Source organism: Mugil cephalus, chromosome 23, assembly GCF_022458985.1.
Source record: "Mugil cephalus isolate CIBA_MC_2020 chromosome 23, CIBA_Mcephalus_1.1, whole genome shotgun sequence".
Lineage (NCBI taxonomy): Eukaryota > Metazoa > Chordata > Actinopteri > Mugiliformes > Mugilidae > Mugil > Mugil cephalus.
Genome location: NC_061792.1, coordinates 5945945 through 5962999, shown reverse-complemented (window position 1 = coordinate 5962999; position 17055 = coordinate 5945945). Strand labels below are relative to the sequence as shown.

Below are 17055 nucleotides of genomic sequence, written 5' to 3'. Positions count from 1 at the left end.
GGAAACGCACTAATGTGGAGGTTGCCTTATCTGACCTCCTCGTGAAATTGGTACACCAACACACCTAGATTTAAACCTATATGATTTTAAAATTAACTTTTGTTACAGCCATAAAACTCACGCCGTAGGTCCTTGCCAAACTGTTTCTAGCCAATTCCATTAGGCGCCCTAGGATACCACTGATGGCTTACTTCTGTACAATAGCAGTGTTGCATATAGACTGCACACTTCCATTTCGAAGAGCTAACATTTTACGAATGTTTGCTAGGTTTATTGTTTTTTTAAATTTTGTAAAAATGCTGGTTCTTGGTGCTGCGTTCAGGTGTCCAGCCAATTAACTTAAGCTCATGTCATTTAAAGGGTCCTCTAAGGAGTTTCTGCAGCCACAAAAAAAAAATGGGTGTACCATCTCTAACAGTTATAACAGGAACTATGAAGTTGCAGTTACCAAGTGTCTGTTGTTTATCTATGGCTTAAGTAGACAGTACGTTAATGCTGCCACTCCTCCACATGTTGGACCTTGCACTCATGAATACAGCCCAGATCACATAAAACACACCTGCACATGTCTGTAATGGGTTTTACTTGTAGACATAAGCCCTTCAGACTTAGTTGCAGAAAGGTGTCTTGCCAGTTGGGTCCAAAATTCTCACCGTGAGCTGTTTTAATTCGTCCTATTTTCTGCCAAAGAAACATGCGTTCAGCATCTTCCTTTGATTTTAATTGGGTTTCCACTCACTGTTTTCAGCCTGGTTGTTATAATCGCTGGTTTAAGTCCAACGTTAACTCACGATGCGTTTGGAAAAGAATCATCAGGGCTGATTTGAGGAGCGTTTAATGTGCTGAAACTTGACAAGATGAAATTGCAAAGAGCCTTCATTGTCTGACAGTAGGTTAGTTAGTTCCGTAATGCACCATCATGTTCAGCAGCTTCCCAGCACGGATCCCTAGACACCTTGTTAAATTTAGACCCGAATTAACTAGGCAGCTCTGTTTATGTGCGAGGGAGATGATTCGCGCACATGTGGGGCGCGTGCACTGGCGAGTAGCGTGATTTGGGTTGTAAGAAAAGAGAGACGACGAGTTGGATTTATACCAGCCGAGGCACGTGCGCCGCGTTCCTCAGACGAACACACACACCAGCGCGCCATCGCCCCACGGAGGCTGTTTGGTTACGTAACAGTCAAGTAAAGTAGATGTCGCAGAGGGTTTGAAAACTCCTTTCAGGCTAATTTTAATTGATGGAGCAAAGCGCAGATTATTTGCCTTTGTTATCTGCCAGAGACACTCACATCACTGCAGCTCAGAAGCAGCTCTGTGTATACTCTTAACTGCCACCTCCAGGTCTTACTTGTGTGAGTATATAGCTCAAGGATTCAACGGTTTGAGATCCTGCACTGATCTTTGACTATTGTCTATGATAATAATGTAATCTTTATGTATACGCAGCTTTTCATTCATGATCTAGCTGCAAACAGACACATCTGTGAGGGTCTAGTTTACGATTAAATGCATGATGGGAGTTGTAGTTTTCTGAGTAGCATAACCTGCCATGATGCCCTCTCTTTTAACTTGGACCTAGAGAGACTTTAGTGATCCACAAGGGAAATTGCTTGGGCATAGTAGCTTAATCATTACAAAAAGATGGACTGTTATGCAGCTCTAGTGTTTGATGTAGTGGATGGATAGATTGTCCATAATGGATAGCAGTTTATCTAGTTTCCTCCTCTCCCTCACTTAGACAAACGTCTCGAACTCCTTACCAGTCACATGTCCAGCCTATCGGATCAATTTGTTGATCCTACTGATGTCTTTTTTGCTGGTACTGCTCTCCCAACAAACCACAGCAAAGAACAGGGCACTCGCCACAACAGACTGGTAGAAAGACTCTTCAAAGACCTGAGCTACCTTAGAAAGTAGTCTACTCAGGCCCCTCTAGTCCACAGCATCACTGTTGTCCCTCCAGTCCAGCCTGTTGTTCATGTGGACTCCCAGGTACTTGTAGCGCTCCACTACTTCCACCTCCAGGCCCTGGATGGTGAGGGGCTCCACTGGTGTCCTCTTCCTCCTGAAGCTCCAGGGATAGGTGGATTGCCTGGGACCACTCCACAAAGTTCACAATCAGTGTCCTACACTCCACCTCCTGTCCATCTCTGATACACCCTACCACTACAGAGTCATCAGAGAACATCAGAGAACTGGCAGGACAACCAGAGCTGTATCGGAAATCAGAGGTGTAAAGAGTGAAGAGAAAATGCGTGGTGTTTGTTTTTTAAATAGAAACATCAGCCGTGACATTGCTGCTAGGCAACGATTGGCTGCTAGAAGGCTAACAGGGGCTAACAACTTAATGTAGGAAATTCAAAAGCAGAACATGAGGATGAGGAACATCAATTACCTTCACATAACCTACAGAATTACAAGGAAAACTGAAACTAAATAATACAATAGCTCAACATCCACTTTTTCACCACTTCTTAAAGTGCATCACAACTCGAGAATGGGAGAACTTGCCAGAAGCATTAGACTTCCACTCCCACCGTGAGGTTTCTGTGATAGCTGCAGCCCCAGTTCATACTGTCGTAGAACCTTAACAATGTGCATGTTGATTATTAGGCTGATGAGAGTGGGTCTACGTGAAAGTGCCTTTATTTTAAGCTGTAGCTACTGTTTAAAACGTGTGTGTTTTTCTCTCCAGGCTTTGAAACTAGCCTTTCCCACAGGACACAAACGTGGCATTGCTGTAATTCCCACAATGCACAGCTACGCACCTCTCAGTCCAAACCATCTGTCGCTCCTTGGATTCACTTCTAACACAACTAACATTAGCTTCCAAATGGAGGTTTCACCAAGTTTTTGTTTATTTATTTATTTATTTTTTGGAGTTCAGAGCTAATACTACTTTAAAATAATAAGATCTTTGATATCACACCTGAAGTGAGACACACACTAGGCTTTTTCTTTCTCGTGGCATTTTATACAGAAGATTCAGATACGCTGGTGATAAAATGGAGCCTGTAATTTGTGCTCAGCAGACATCCAAACCCCTCTCTGAGATTGCCACTCATCAGCATTGTTATTAACCCCCCACGTCTTCACTTCGCTCATCAAAGCATCTGCCTTCCCCCTTCCTCCCTTTCCCCATTGTGAAGAGCGGAGGTGAAACTTGTTTTCATCGCCTGTTGCCGTTGGTGCATTTTAGAGAGAAGTTTCGCTCCCAACAGGGCGCCCGGCTCTTTGCAAACTCCACTTTTTTTTTTTTTTTAATTTCCTCGAACCGTCTCGTGAGCACCCGATTTAGCGCGTCACAACAAAGCGGAGGCTGCTCTGTCGGGACCTGCTCGAATGTCACATTTAGCGGCAACAAAACAAGGCCGGGATGAAAGAGTGGTGTTAAATCTTTTGGCGTGGGAGGGAGAGCGAGATAGAGAGTTTACTAGGTTACCTGAGCTGGCGAGTCATTAACCTTCCCGAACACTCCTCTGGGTGTGTTTCATGCACGCAATCACGAATTTACGGCTTTATCTGGAGGTGTTTGTTCGTTACGCTCTCCTTCAGCCCCGTGACCTTAACAAACAAGACGTTTCAATGACTCAACCTATACCTGAAACACAGTGTGACGTAACAAATGATAGAAACATGGGATGTTATCATTATGTTGTTTTAATCTGCTTAATCTGTAAACAATTGTAGGGAACTTTAAACTTTGTAAATGTATTCATACAGTGTTTTGTTTACCCGTCAGTCATCCCCAACACCCTCAAGGTGAACCCCCAGGCTCCGCCCCCAGTCGTCCCGGAGGGAAGTGACTTCACGCTCTCCTGCAGCGTCACCCGGGACCTCACCCACCCCACCTACCTGTCCGTCACCTGGTCGGTGAAGAAGGGGGCGACGTCGGAGGAGATCCTGACGTTTGGTCCTCAGGGGGAGGTGGTCACGGGGGCCAACTACGCTCAGCGCTTCGCCGACGGAGGCATCCGACTGGTCCCCGGCAAGAATGGATTGTTCAAACTGGTGATTTCCAGAGTGACGACGTCGGATGGTGGGACTTACGAATGTAACGGGACAGAATGGACGCATGAGAAAGGAGGGAAATGGATAAAAATCGTGGAGAGTACAAAGGAGATGGGAACTGTCACCGTGACTCCCACAGGTGAGCGATCAAACGTTGCTATGAAACGACATAGAATATCTCAAAAAATGTTTGATGGAATTAATCACAGGTTGGTGATTCTCTCAGGATGAACAAAGATGATTTAGCTCTTTCCCATTATTTTGTTGTTTAAAAAAATGCGTATATTTCTATGTGCGTTATGTAATTAAACATTAGCTTGCTAGCACAATAAACTAAAATAGCGACCTAACATGTAAGCTAGTTAGTTAATTTAACTTATAACTACTTACTTACTTTTTGCGATTTATGTATGTAAATTAGTAGAAGTGAAACATTTTCCATCAGCACCGCTGACTGGTTAAACCCTCCATGACGTCACCCGCACGTTTTCTGAAGAGTAGTTTTGAAGCACAGTGCGGTTTCTCCGGTTTCCTCATCTTGCCTCTTCCTGACTACTCCTAACTCCCGGCCCATTCAAAAGTTACATTAAACAAACAACGCCCTCCCAAACGGGTGGGATAAAAGAAGAGATTACCTATAAGGACCAACCTGTTTTTTGACCAGCCTTAACATACAACATTGAGATTAGCTAGATTCGGAGCGAGCCTCGTGTGGCCATTCAAGGAACTGCAGCTTTTGGCACTCCAGCTCTATTTGGTTTCGTCATAGTTCTGTAATAACACGCTGAAGCCATAAAAATAGGCCATGTTAATTAAAATATGTGCGCCACCGAGTTCACACATACACATGTGTCAAAGCTGCCTGTAACCCTATCACCCCAGACTGCTGCCACAGCTTACTGGAGACTTATTTACAGACTTGACGCCGTCACCCAAGTAGCTTGTCCTCGTGCACGTCACTGCAACACCATTCGGTCATATAGCTTTATTTGGTGACTTAAGACCTACCAGTAACTTGAGGCAGACCAATGTCTTTGTGATTCCCTCGACATATATCAAGATAATCAGGAGGCTGTTTGCATCTAATGAGAGACGGACCAATAGATCACCTCCTCATCCCTCTCTTTAGACTTGATTAAAGTGTGTTTATGCAGGGGGCTTCTGACGCACTGTGCTGATATGGCGTGATGGATGAGACGTGGGAGAGACGTGAGAGAGGTCTCCTGTCTTCTCTGAGACCTTCTCTTCCCTCTGCCTCGCTCTCTCCCAGGAGGTCGGCGACCCGAGCCGTCCGTCTTTACTTCCTCCTCCCGTCCCCGCTCCGTCCTCGCAGAGGCCCCAAGCGCACACACTCGTGCTCTCGCTCGCTCATTGCGGTCGCTCTGGTCACCGTATCTTCTATCTTCCCGGGTTTTCCATATCCTCTTAAGTGCCGGAGAACACCCGGCGGTTTGTAATGAAACCAGAGATGGGTCTCAGGGCCCATTGTGTCCCGGCCGCTTCATATTGACTTACCGACTTGAGTAAAGAGGATGAGAAAAGTCAAACAGAGTGGGCTTTGTCTCTTTTGTCCATTCCCAGACACCATACAGAGACTCCTCCACACATTCTGAGGTTTGTGTTGTTAGTGGAGTTTGTAATCCCGAACCAACTGTTGGGTTACTGTAAATGTCGCCTCTGCCAAAAGAGCATTTAATCGTCTCCATACCTTTTCCATCATGTAAATGCAGAATAAATCATAACCAAGTGTTCATGTAGATGAAGTAACTGATGTCTTCTCTGTCCTCTGAAGGTCAGTCCCTCAGCGTGAAGGCCTCCCCCTCCTCATCCCCCTCCTCCTCGTCTCTGCTGCTCTCCCCCGGCGAGACGCTGACCCTCCTGTGCTCCGTCGCCTCCGACAACCTGCCCGACGTCGCCCTGGAGGTGACCTGGCTGGCCGACGGCCACAAACTCATCACCATGGAGCGCAGCGGGGTGGTGGTGTCCAACGTGTCGACGGCGGCGGTGAGCGGCGCCCAAGGCAGCCGAGGGGAGGCCAGCCTGGAGCGGACGGGGCCCGGGGAGTACAGGCTCAGCGTGCGGCGGGTGAGCAGCGGCGACGGAGGAGCGTACGTGTGCCACGTCCAGGCGTTCGTCGAGACGGGCGAACGGAAGTGGCACATGGCGGCGGAAAAGACGTCCAGCGCCGTGACGGTGAAGGTCTCGGAGATCAGTGAGTGGAAGTTTGTTTTCTGTCATTGGTTTTGTTTTGATCCTGAGAGACTATCTGGGCAATAGTCTTGGACCAGGGCTAGGTCCAGGGCTAGGTCCAGGGCTAGGTCCAGGGCTATGTCCAGGGCTATGTCCAGGGCTAGGTCCAGGGCTAGGTCCAGGGCTATGTCCAGGGCTAGGTCCAGGGCTAGGTCCAGGGCTAGGTCCAGGGCTAGGGGGCTGACACCATTTTGGTACTGACCAGATGTCAGTTGATAGAGGAATTCAGTATGATCTCATGTGTGGATGTGTAACAGCGCCGCGGCTGTGGAGTCTGAAGGGGAAATTCTTTAATCCTCTAGTCAGTCTGACGACTCCTGCTGCGAGAACGATTGATTAGTCATGCCTGTCCGGCGCTCTGCTACCTCTGGGTATGTTGTCGGTGCGTTTGTGTGGGTATACATGCACGACGCTCTGATCCTGCCTCTAAAGAGGAACAATCAATTACTGGCATGGTGGGTGGTCTGTCTATCTGTCTGTCTATCCCTTTTTCGTCTAGGGTTAGGGTTAGGGTGCATTTACATCATGTTCCTCCAGTTTAGACGAGCAGAGCTAGCTGCCAAGGTTGTGTGTTGGATGTTAATTAGCTATGGAATTAGTTTCTTTGTCTCCTCCTAAATAAACAGAATGGGGGAGGAAAGAAATAGGATGCTCATTCATGCCTTCATTTTTAATCTCCTTTTTGAATTAGACTCTTAAAGTCAAATTACGGGCAATTCTCTGTTTTTTGATTGTATCCTAATGGCAAAAAATCGCATGTTCAATCCAAACTGTTGGAAGGTGGCTTGACTTGCTGGAAATGTAGCAAACCGTGACCTCAGAGTCAAACCAATGTTGTCTTTGTTAGTAATGAAGACCCATATTGAGGACATGCTGTAATGCCACAGGTCCCGATTCCCATGTTATAGTGAAATAAATGTCATGAATAAATAAGAACACAGTTGTATAATGACTTCCGTTCGACTACTGTACTACATTTAATGGTTTTGGGAGTTCCCAGGAAGCGTTTTGGCTTGGTTAAAAGTTTCAAATGAACTGTGAAGTGCTATTTTACTTGAGGGAGGTGGAAACAAGCCTTTTTTTTTTTTTTTATCCGCTTTTAAGCCATGATTTACAGAGAAGAAAAGCTCTTTAATGATATTTATGGAGACTAGTTTATTGGCTATGATATTGCCGGCGCACCTCCGAGTGCCATATTCTCTCTATGGACTTTGAGACGAGATGGGCAGCAAGTAATACTGGCATGAAATTGAAACCTGAAATGTAAAGCATTTATTGGGCATTTCAGCTTCCTCATTGTTGTTTTCTGTATTTACTTAGTTAATTCCCCCTCGTATAATGGCTGGGGAAACACAATAAAAGCCCGTTGGTGATTTTTTTGGCAGACACCTAGTTAAAGGAGCAACCGGTCGACGGTAATTTGACACCAAACTGACCAAGCTTCGTCGCGTGTTGATCCAAAGGCAAAGCTAAGTTTCGAGGATGAGACATCTACAGGTTCTTGTCACCTAGTCTGGCTACACCCAGCCCGGACTCGCACAAGAACAAAAAACAGACAAAGGTGACATTCAGGCGTACAGCCCAGGTCTCGTTTGCAGCTTTCAGTGCTTTAACAAAAAAAAAAAGAAATTTGTCACAGCTTGGACAATTGGCTAAGCAAACAAATTCCACCTGCAAGGGCAGAAGTTCTAACCTGTCTCAGAGCTCATGTTTGGCTTCATGTATTCTGTCTTGAGAGCTCTAAAATGATACTGACCGGTCAAATAAGCTGCTTAACTACAGGTTTAAGTAGGACATTGTGGAGAAAACTGTAGGGACTAGTTAAACCAGTCTGAAATGCAAAGGAGTGAAACAAATGTTATCAAGATGAAATAAAGAAACTGGGTCAGTCATGATCTCTAATGTCAATGACCGTGCGCCCAGCTACCGTAATAACTGTAATATGCGTGCATGTTTTTTTCTCTCATTCATAAAACGCTAAAAACAGAGACATATTCAAGGACAGCTTAAGCCGGAGGACAGGTCACCCTAAACAGGGGCTGTCCCCACAAATCGGGGATGTCCGGTCACCCTAATCTACCGGAAGATGCGACCGGTTTCTCCTGACCAGTTCCATATTATTGGTTGAGGAGCCTCGTTTAGCCACAGGTGAGTTACGACCGCAAGGACGCCGAGTACGTTGCGCACGCACATTTATCGCAAGATGGCAAATTCGCACCGTGGGGATTGTTTTTGACGGTATATTGTGTACGATAAGTCGAGGGTGAAGGGTTTCTTTCATCGAGCCCCTAACATGAATTTGTTTGGCGGCCTTTTGAGAATGCCTAGAAAAGTTCCTGTATCCCGACGTGTAGCTGCTCAGTCCGGGATACATGGCTCAGTGTCGTCTGCAGAGCTTTCCATTCTCTCTTCTCGGGCCGGCGCGTGTCCGCTGGCGGCAGTAGCGGCCTTTAATTAAACCACTCGGAAGATCCCTCGAGCCTCAAGGGTCCGCGTTACATTTAGAAATACCAACTAGGCTTTAAGGGCAACACAAAGCGCGACGGCACCATCCTGAAATATCAAACGGCTCCATCAAGAACCTTTCACCGGCCTTTGTTGTGCTGTTTGTACATGATATGCTCACGTTATCTTGCATACTTCTGCTTTTGGTGCTCGTGAGAGTAAAACCAGGGTTGCTGGTGGAGTGGGGGGGGTGGGGATAAATACTATGATACAAACACTGTCTTCTGTGTGTCCCACATACTGAGGGTATGAGGCTGCTCTAGCTGGCTGGTGGAGCTCCTACATTTTAGCCTGGGGGTAAACATTCCTTCATACCGCTGAAGCACACACACACACACACACATGCCACATTTCTAATTGCCTGTACACTATCTCGTACATTTCATCCTCTTGAGCTTTTATACTCAACTGCATGTGTTTGTGCGTCTCTATCTGCGTGTTGTCAACCAGTCGGTTCCTATTCGGCTGACGTGCGCCCTTGAGGCTGCCCCCTGCTTTGCTGTGAGCTCAGCCTACCGGGAAGCTCAAAAAAAAGAAAAAGTTGAAGAACTTGTTTCGGAGATCCCCACGGCAGCAGCGCACACACACACACACACACACGGTCAATGAGGGTGTTATTCCACTCACCCATGGCTACACTTCCCTTGTGCATGTTTTCCTGTCAGCTAGAGTTATTGTCATAGGAACGACTTCACTCAGAAACGGGGACAGCTTGTTTTTCATGCAAACTATTGTAATATAATCTACTGAATATAAGTGTGTATCGACGGTACCCAGATGAACTTAACCACTTGATTTGGATATAAACCTGAAAGCAAGTGAAACCTGAAAGCAAGTGAAACCTGGACGTCCGACGTCCGTACGCAGATGTGTCATGTACATTCAGTAGGTCAATTTTCAACCAGGAAGTCGGGCTGTGAAGTTGCTTAGTTTGGGTATATATTTTACCAACATTAATCAGACTGCAGACTCTGTGACACACTACAAAAGAGTAATCCCGCCAGTCTCCAGCCTAGTCTAGCCGTTTGCTTTCAATTAGGTGTGAGCCATCATCCGGTGTAGGTATACCAGTCATCCAGGCCCCAGCTGGACGAGCAGCCCAGCTCAGGGCCTTCTTTCTTTTAGCTTTTATATCCATCTGTAGCTGCTGCTGTCACTGGACTTGAGAACATAGGACCATTAGAAATTATTCGCAGCTGCTCCAGATGTTTGATTTTCCGAACGACTACTTGGAAAAACGCGTTAAACATTTGAATAAATGAGTTATACCTCGCTTATCAGGTTAAAATTTAACAGAGGGTGCGTGTAATCTTAAACCGAGGACGGGCATTTCCTTGTCCGATTCCAGTACAAAGACCTCGGCTTCATTGTTGATCTTTGATCGTTGAACAGAAACCGAACAGCTGACATCATGTCTCCCTTCCCGCTGCCTTTCTGGCTTCATGCCCCGACACAGTGAGGAATTCGGTATTATGAGTGATCGTCTGTGCTAGTCAGCTGCTCCTCCACACTGAGAGGAGTCTGTGGAGGTGGTCGCCCTCCCCCTCCCACTCCCACTCAGGTGGAAATGTTCCAGCATGACCTGACAGGAGAGGCAGACGCCCTGGAGGGACAGTGTATCCCAGCTGACAGGTGAGGCCTAGGTAGAGACATGTCCAGTCAAAAAGCCTAACTGTATGCTACCCGCCATGAAATGTGACATCCTATGGCTTCTGGAAGTTTGGTTTGGTAACATTCTTCCTGTAAGGCCGGAGTCGGAGATCAGAGTTCTGCTGACGGCTTGTTATTCAATTGAGTTCAATTCAGTTTTATTTATGTAGCACTGATAATAATCCAAACTGTCTTCAGGCTTTATAAAACCCAAATGAGACCCTACTTAGAGCAAGCACAAAGGAAATAGGTGCTTGGGGCAAAGGACAGAAAAGTAGAGGACGGGTGCCCCTAACCCTAGCCCTAACCCTAGCCCTAGTCCTGGCCCTGGCCCTAGCCCTAGCCCTGGCCCTAGACTTAGTCCTGGCCCTGGCCCCAGTCCTGGCCCTGGCCCTGGCCCTGGCTCTAGCTCTAGTCCTACCCGTGGCCCTTTATCAAAAAGTAAAGTCTTAAGCCTAACTTTCAAAGCAGAGTAGGTGTCTGCCTCTCAAACCCTAGTAGCTCCATGTCCTGGTCGGCTCTACCTCCAATTCTATTGTGTTTGCAAGATGCCATAAAGTCAATGCATGTATGAAAACAAAGCTTTCCATTCATTCAGAGGTTTCACAGGGATGGTATGTGAGCAGCATGACGGTGCACTTGTTCGTCTCCTCACAGCAATAAGGTTGGAATCTGGCAGCCTGTACGACTTTTTGATTGTGATGTTTGTCTCTTTGTGTCAGCGCTGTTATAGACCGCAGCCTTGTCCGTGGTGTACCTCATCTTGTCGCCCGATGACTCTCGCCACTGGTGGCACTTTACAGGATAAGTGGTGATAAATTATGGATGGACGTGACAGCACATTTGTAGAATACCCTCAACAGTTGTTCCAGCCACGCATTCCAGTTTGAACCACAGATCCACAAGTTTGAAAGAGTTATCATGAAGAAATGCAGATCACACATTTAGAGAGTTATGTGTACATTACCAAGTAATACCCTGGGATTTTTGATTGAAATTAAACCCAGGCTACCGGTTTTGAAAAAAGTTAAGAACCATAGTTATTCTTAGCCTACCACCTTTAATTTTCCTTTAAAGGTCCTTGAGCAAGACACTGAATCCCTCCATTTCCCCATATAAATGTGTATTTATATGGTAAAAATGTGCCAAATGAAAGAAGTGATTTAATTAGGCTGTATTCTGCGTGAGCGTACCCTGAATAAAAGAGTTAACCACAGTCAATTTTATTTCATACAGGATTACCCGTACGACTACTTCTTCCCTAAGGAAACCGTTTAAGATGCTTCCTGCAGCGGTTCCCTAACCTCAGTGAAAATCTATCCCTGGGTGAAATATAAAACAGCTAAATTAAGGAGGCTGTGCGTAGCCACGGGATGTGTGAAGCTGCAGTCTGTGTTTTTTTGTCTTCTTCTTCTTTTTATGATGTGTGGCATCTGTACCGCTCAGCATCCCTATTTCTCGCGCTTCATTGACTCAACCGCTGCAGCATTTCTGTGTGAAACAAATGTTGGCATGATTTTCACACTTCCTCATCTATTATTTGAGGTGTATTTATTATTTAGCCTTTGTATATTATACAGAGCGCCGTGACAAGCCCGCCTTACATTCTCATTTTGAGAGCAGGCATGGTGTGTAGCATGAAAATTTAAGGCGGCTAGTAAAACGACTGCAATGGATATTTAATTTTTAAAACGCCTGGTAATGAGTATGACCCGGCGCCTCTTCCTGCGATTGAACGTGCAAATATCAATGTTTTATCTGACACTGGATTAGCTGTTGTTTTAGCTGCAATCTGTCATGTTGAAAGTACATCTGTTCAGAGGGCGTCGGGGTGTACTTCCCCTATGTCCTGGGAGAAACGATTTGTGTCGACAGATAGAGGGAACGGCTTATTCATATCTGATGTTCCTATCACACAAGCATGCCTGTACACTGCTAAGAAACCGGAGCATCTCGCAGGGGTTTTGGTCATATTGCCTGGTTCTTCTATGAAACTGCTGACTCGGCCGCTGTTGAGAGTTCAGCTCCTCGCCCAGTTCAACGGCAACATCGCGGCGCAGCTTTGAACTTGGCTCCCCTCTCTCCCCTCTTGTTAGTAACAGTGTTTTCATCATGGGCCACCTGTAACAGAGCTCAAGCAGAAAAACACAGACCAAATGCATTCCAGCCGGGAAAAAAAAAACAGCTTCTGAACTCCCACTGAAAAGCATCTGCGCCTCCTTGTTTGTTGTGTAGGCGTGAGCAATGCGTTGCTTTGATGGACTTTCGAATACGTTGCTATAAAGATGAAAACATACCGTGAGATGAGAGGGTATTTTCACAATCTCCGTTTAGTGAGATTATAAATGTTTTAACCCTATGCTAGCAACAACGCTGGTTTAACCTTGGGCAATTAGAACTGTGTATAAAATAAAATGTAAAACAGTAGTAGTTAAAAAGGACATGAACACTTGTCTTAACAATTACCACAAAGAAAGTATTCATTCCGACTTGTGTTTCGAGCCACTAGATGATTGAAAGTCCCTTTGGAGCTCCGTTTTTGGTCTCCACCCTCTCTTGATGGATCGCCTTGCTCCTAAATGCTCCACTACATTAACCATCGATCTCTGCGAGCCATTATTTTCACATAAAAGTGCATTTATTGAGATTCCATACAGTAATCCTTGGGGTGCTCCGAAATAAAAAGGTGCCTGCTGCGATCTTGGTGCCTCAAATAGTCCATTATAGAGATCGACTGATATGGATTTTTTTAGGGCCGAGATCGCTACCGATTTTTAGCATTGGCCGATGACCGATACATGCTACCGATATTTGGAGCCAATGCTGCTTATTCTCCCTCCATTTTCATGATAAAAATGTCACAATGGTAACAAATGTTGCAAAGTCTCAATTTACGTCAGCTAGCAAACTCCTACTAAAAGTTACAACAAAAATAAATAAATTTAAAAAATAGCGTGTTTTTTTTTTCCAACTCTTATTTTTAGGGTGCTCAACACATCTATGAATACGAGTATTTTGCAGCTTTCAGTTGCAGGCGCTCTGCTAGCGGGGGAAGGGGCCATGTATGGGCTGTACGGGTCCTCAGCATCTCCAGCAGCACAGGGCTGCCTGTGGATGTGCCTGTCTGTAAATCTATATATGTATATGTGGCTGTATATGAGCCGAAACCGATAAATAAACGTAAATATCGGCTTGATATATCGAATCTCTAGTCCATTAATGTTTTTTTTTTTTTACTTTTCTATCATAGAGATTTTATCTTGTATTTCCAGACTGTAGCCTGGACAACCGCCCAAATATTTGAATGTGTCGTCTTCCTCTTAAAACTCACGAACATGCCTGGGAAGAAAATGATTGAAATATGAAAATAAGTGTTGGCTTCACTTCCTGTTAGCCCCGCGGTTTGAGAGCGGTGACAAAATAACAAAAGAAACTTGGAGGCAAATGAACGCGGCGCCGCTGCACTTGCTGGAAATTAAAGAGCAGCGTGATGAAAGCAGTTTGTTTTTATTGACACTGACCTATTTTTCCTCACTCTGCCAGAGACAGACACTAATGGAGCCTTGTCTTTTACTTGGTTTACACCATTTCTCCTCTGCGAAACTCTACAGGGCTTGTGATAGCACAATTGAGCGGTTTAGGCTGTTGAGGAGGACTTGACGTGAGGTCAGCGGTGGAATAGCCTCTTTGACCAAGTGACGGGTGTTGGTGAATTTTGGTTTGTGAAGACAATTTGCTGGATTCCAGTTGCATAGCTGGATATCTGGTCATGATGTGAACAAGGAGGCCGAGGTTTCTGCCACAAACCGCTGGGCTTGATTTTGGAGCCTAAATCCTTTTGACGTAGAGCATTATGCTAAAGGAGAATCAATTACACACTGACGTAGTGTGTATAGTCTGATCAGACATCAGCCTATACATGGTAATAGCAACTCCCACCATACCCGCTTCCTGTGCAGGGTGAAAATCACAGTAACTCCCTCTTAAATAACTCTGCATTTAATTTTCCCATGCAAGGGATGATTATAATTGTCCTTGTGAAACACTGCATTGATTGATGCTATGAAGATCAGTTTAATTATTCATAAATCTTTGAAATTATTCCTTCCCATCGACTGTAGAGGTGCAGCAAACCCCAGACGTCCTTCATTGGTGTGTTTTGTTCGTGTTTTTACTTCGTCGAACTTCTGCTGCTGACTAGCTTTTAAAGTAAGCTCGAAATCGCTCTATTACTCTTTTAATAATAAAAATCGACAGAAACACACCTCGGCTGAAGCGGTGATAAGCGGCCACTTTGCTCTCATGGACGAGGCGACATCTCGGAGTGAGAGAGATGGGCGCGTGACAAATTGGCAGACGTGACACGTTGTCATTGATCAATGTGTGTGTGTGTCTCAACAGATGGTGACAGTGCATGAGTCAGTGTGTGTGCGTGTGTGACGCCCAACTGACATCACGCAAACCGCATCCTTTGCCAAACACACATGCGTATGTACTTGTATTAAAAGTATTTATTGTGTTTTGCTGTGTGTGTAGGTAAGTGGCATCTACTGGAGTAACGGCACACTTACTTACTTACATATGCGTATGTGTGAGATAGTGTGTCTCGCATTTAGTGGCAGGTGGAAATCTTTGTGTGTGTTTCCTGTTCACTGACGTGTAAAGGTGCAATCTGGATGTCTGGCTGAGAGGACCTGACTCACCACCTACTACACACACACACACACACACTATTAACACTGATACACACCTCATCTCACACAGTTAACAGTGTTATTCTGAGTCTATTTCTGGGGTCTGGCACCAGTTCTATTTAAGGGGCGAAACCACCTAAAGAAAAAAAAAAAGGAAAAAAAAAGCAGGATTCACTTCACATTTGTCTGGTGATGTTGGATCGGTGTAAAAATGACAAAACCTGGCAGCCACTGATGAAAGTAATACCCCGCTGCGGGATGGGAATCATTTCGCTGGAGGCAGCACAGTAACTTAATTTATGACATTATCAGGTTGGAGTTGTTAAATTGTGAGAGTACTGATTCACTGCTTCAAATGTGTATGAACTTGCCCAGTTGACGAAAGGTGTAATTAAATACACTTGGTATATGTCGCTATTTTTAACATACATAACCATATTTAGGCAGAAGTGGAATATATGTACACCAGACACTTTATTAGGTACACCTCGCTAGTAAAAGACTGGACCCCCCTTTGCCTTCAGAACTACCTTAATTCTTGGTGGCATACTTTCAACAAGGTGTTGTAAACATTCCTCAGAGATTTTGGTCCATATTGACATGATAGCATCACACAGTTGCCGCAGATTTGTCGGCTGCACATCTATGATGCAAATTTCACATTCCATCACATCCCAAAGGTGAAATATTGGATTGAGACCTGGTGACTGTGGAGGCCATTGGAGTACAGTGAACTCATCATCATGTTCCAGAAACCAGTTTGAGATGATATGAGCTTCATGACATGGTGCATTATCCTGCTGGAAGTAACCATAAGAAGATGGGTACACTGTGGTCATAAAGGGATGGACATGGTCAGCAGCAATACTCCGGTAGGCTGTGGCATTCAAACCATGCTCAGTTTATACTAAGGGGCCAGGAAAATATCCTCCACATCATTACACCACCACCACCAGCCTGAACCGTTGATACGAGGCAGGATGGATCCATGCTTTCATGTTGTTTACATCACATTCTGACCCTGACATCTGAATGTCTCAGCTGAAATTTTTATTATTATTATTGTCCAGTGTTGCTGAGCCAGTGTGAACTGTAGTATCAGTTTCCTGTGACAGGAGTGGCTCCCCGGTGTGGTCTTCTGCTTCCTCTTTGTTCCCCATTCTGATGCTCGGTTTGAACTTCAGCAAGTTGTCTTGATCACCTCTACATGAATAAATGCATTGAATTGCAGCCATGTGATTGACTGATGCGCTGTTTGTGAACAGGCCACTTGAACAGGCCACTAATATAGTGACCAGTCAGTGTAGATGTATGAATTGGACATTGATATTGAACAATAAAACTTGATTGGATGGTGTGGGGTAGATCTCCTCATTTGCAGATGATGGTCTCTTGTTTAAGGAGTAATTGGGCCTGGATCCAAATAAAAAAATTGTTGCATTTTTTGTTGCAAATGGGAATGAAATTGAGTTGAACTTTAATGTTTTTCTTTTCTTCTCCACAGAGCCGAGCTTCACGGTGACCCTTGAAGCCACCCTCAGCCCCCAGATGACGGCTGAACCAACAGAGCTGTCTTGTCGCGTGACCAACGTTACCCAGTTACCTACAGGCGGCAGACTCGGCGTCACCTGGAAGCACACCGCGCTTCCTGGTACATCAGATTTATTTAAAAATTTAAGGACTACAAAACACCACAAAACCTCTGACAGACTTTCTAACGCATCCAAACACCACCAGGTTCAGGTGCCGATCCCCAGGCCTCACATTCCATCGGCTCCTTGGACGGCAATGGCAACCTGCTGCCTGAATCGATGTACGCGGACAGGCTGAAGAGCGGTTTATTGTCTCTGAGCAGAGTGCAGCCTGACACGTTCACACTGAGATTCCTCCGCACACAGGTAGCAAATCAAAGAAATGTTTGATTTTATAGAGTGAAAATCAA

At 45.3% G+C, this 17055-nt stretch overlaps 1 protein-coding gene across 2 annotated transcripts in view; it reads left to right on the top strand.

Moving 5' to 3' along the window:
• ptgfrnb (prostaglandin F2 receptor inhibitor b) overlaps positions 1-17055 on the top strand; it is a 60112-nt gene that overhangs the window by 17169 nt on the left and 25888 nt on the right. For both annotated transcript variants that reach the window (XM_047577207.1, XM_047577205.1), the window contains 4 exons: positions 3746-4153; positions 5807-6226; positions 16618-16764; positions 16851-17011. In XM_047577207.1, coding sequence (XP_047433163.1) covers positions 3746-4153; positions 5807-6226; positions 16618-16764; positions 16851-17011 — 1136 coding nt within the window. The remainder of the gene's footprint in view (positions 1-3745; positions 4154-5806; positions 6227-16617; positions 16765-16850; positions 17012-17055) is intronic.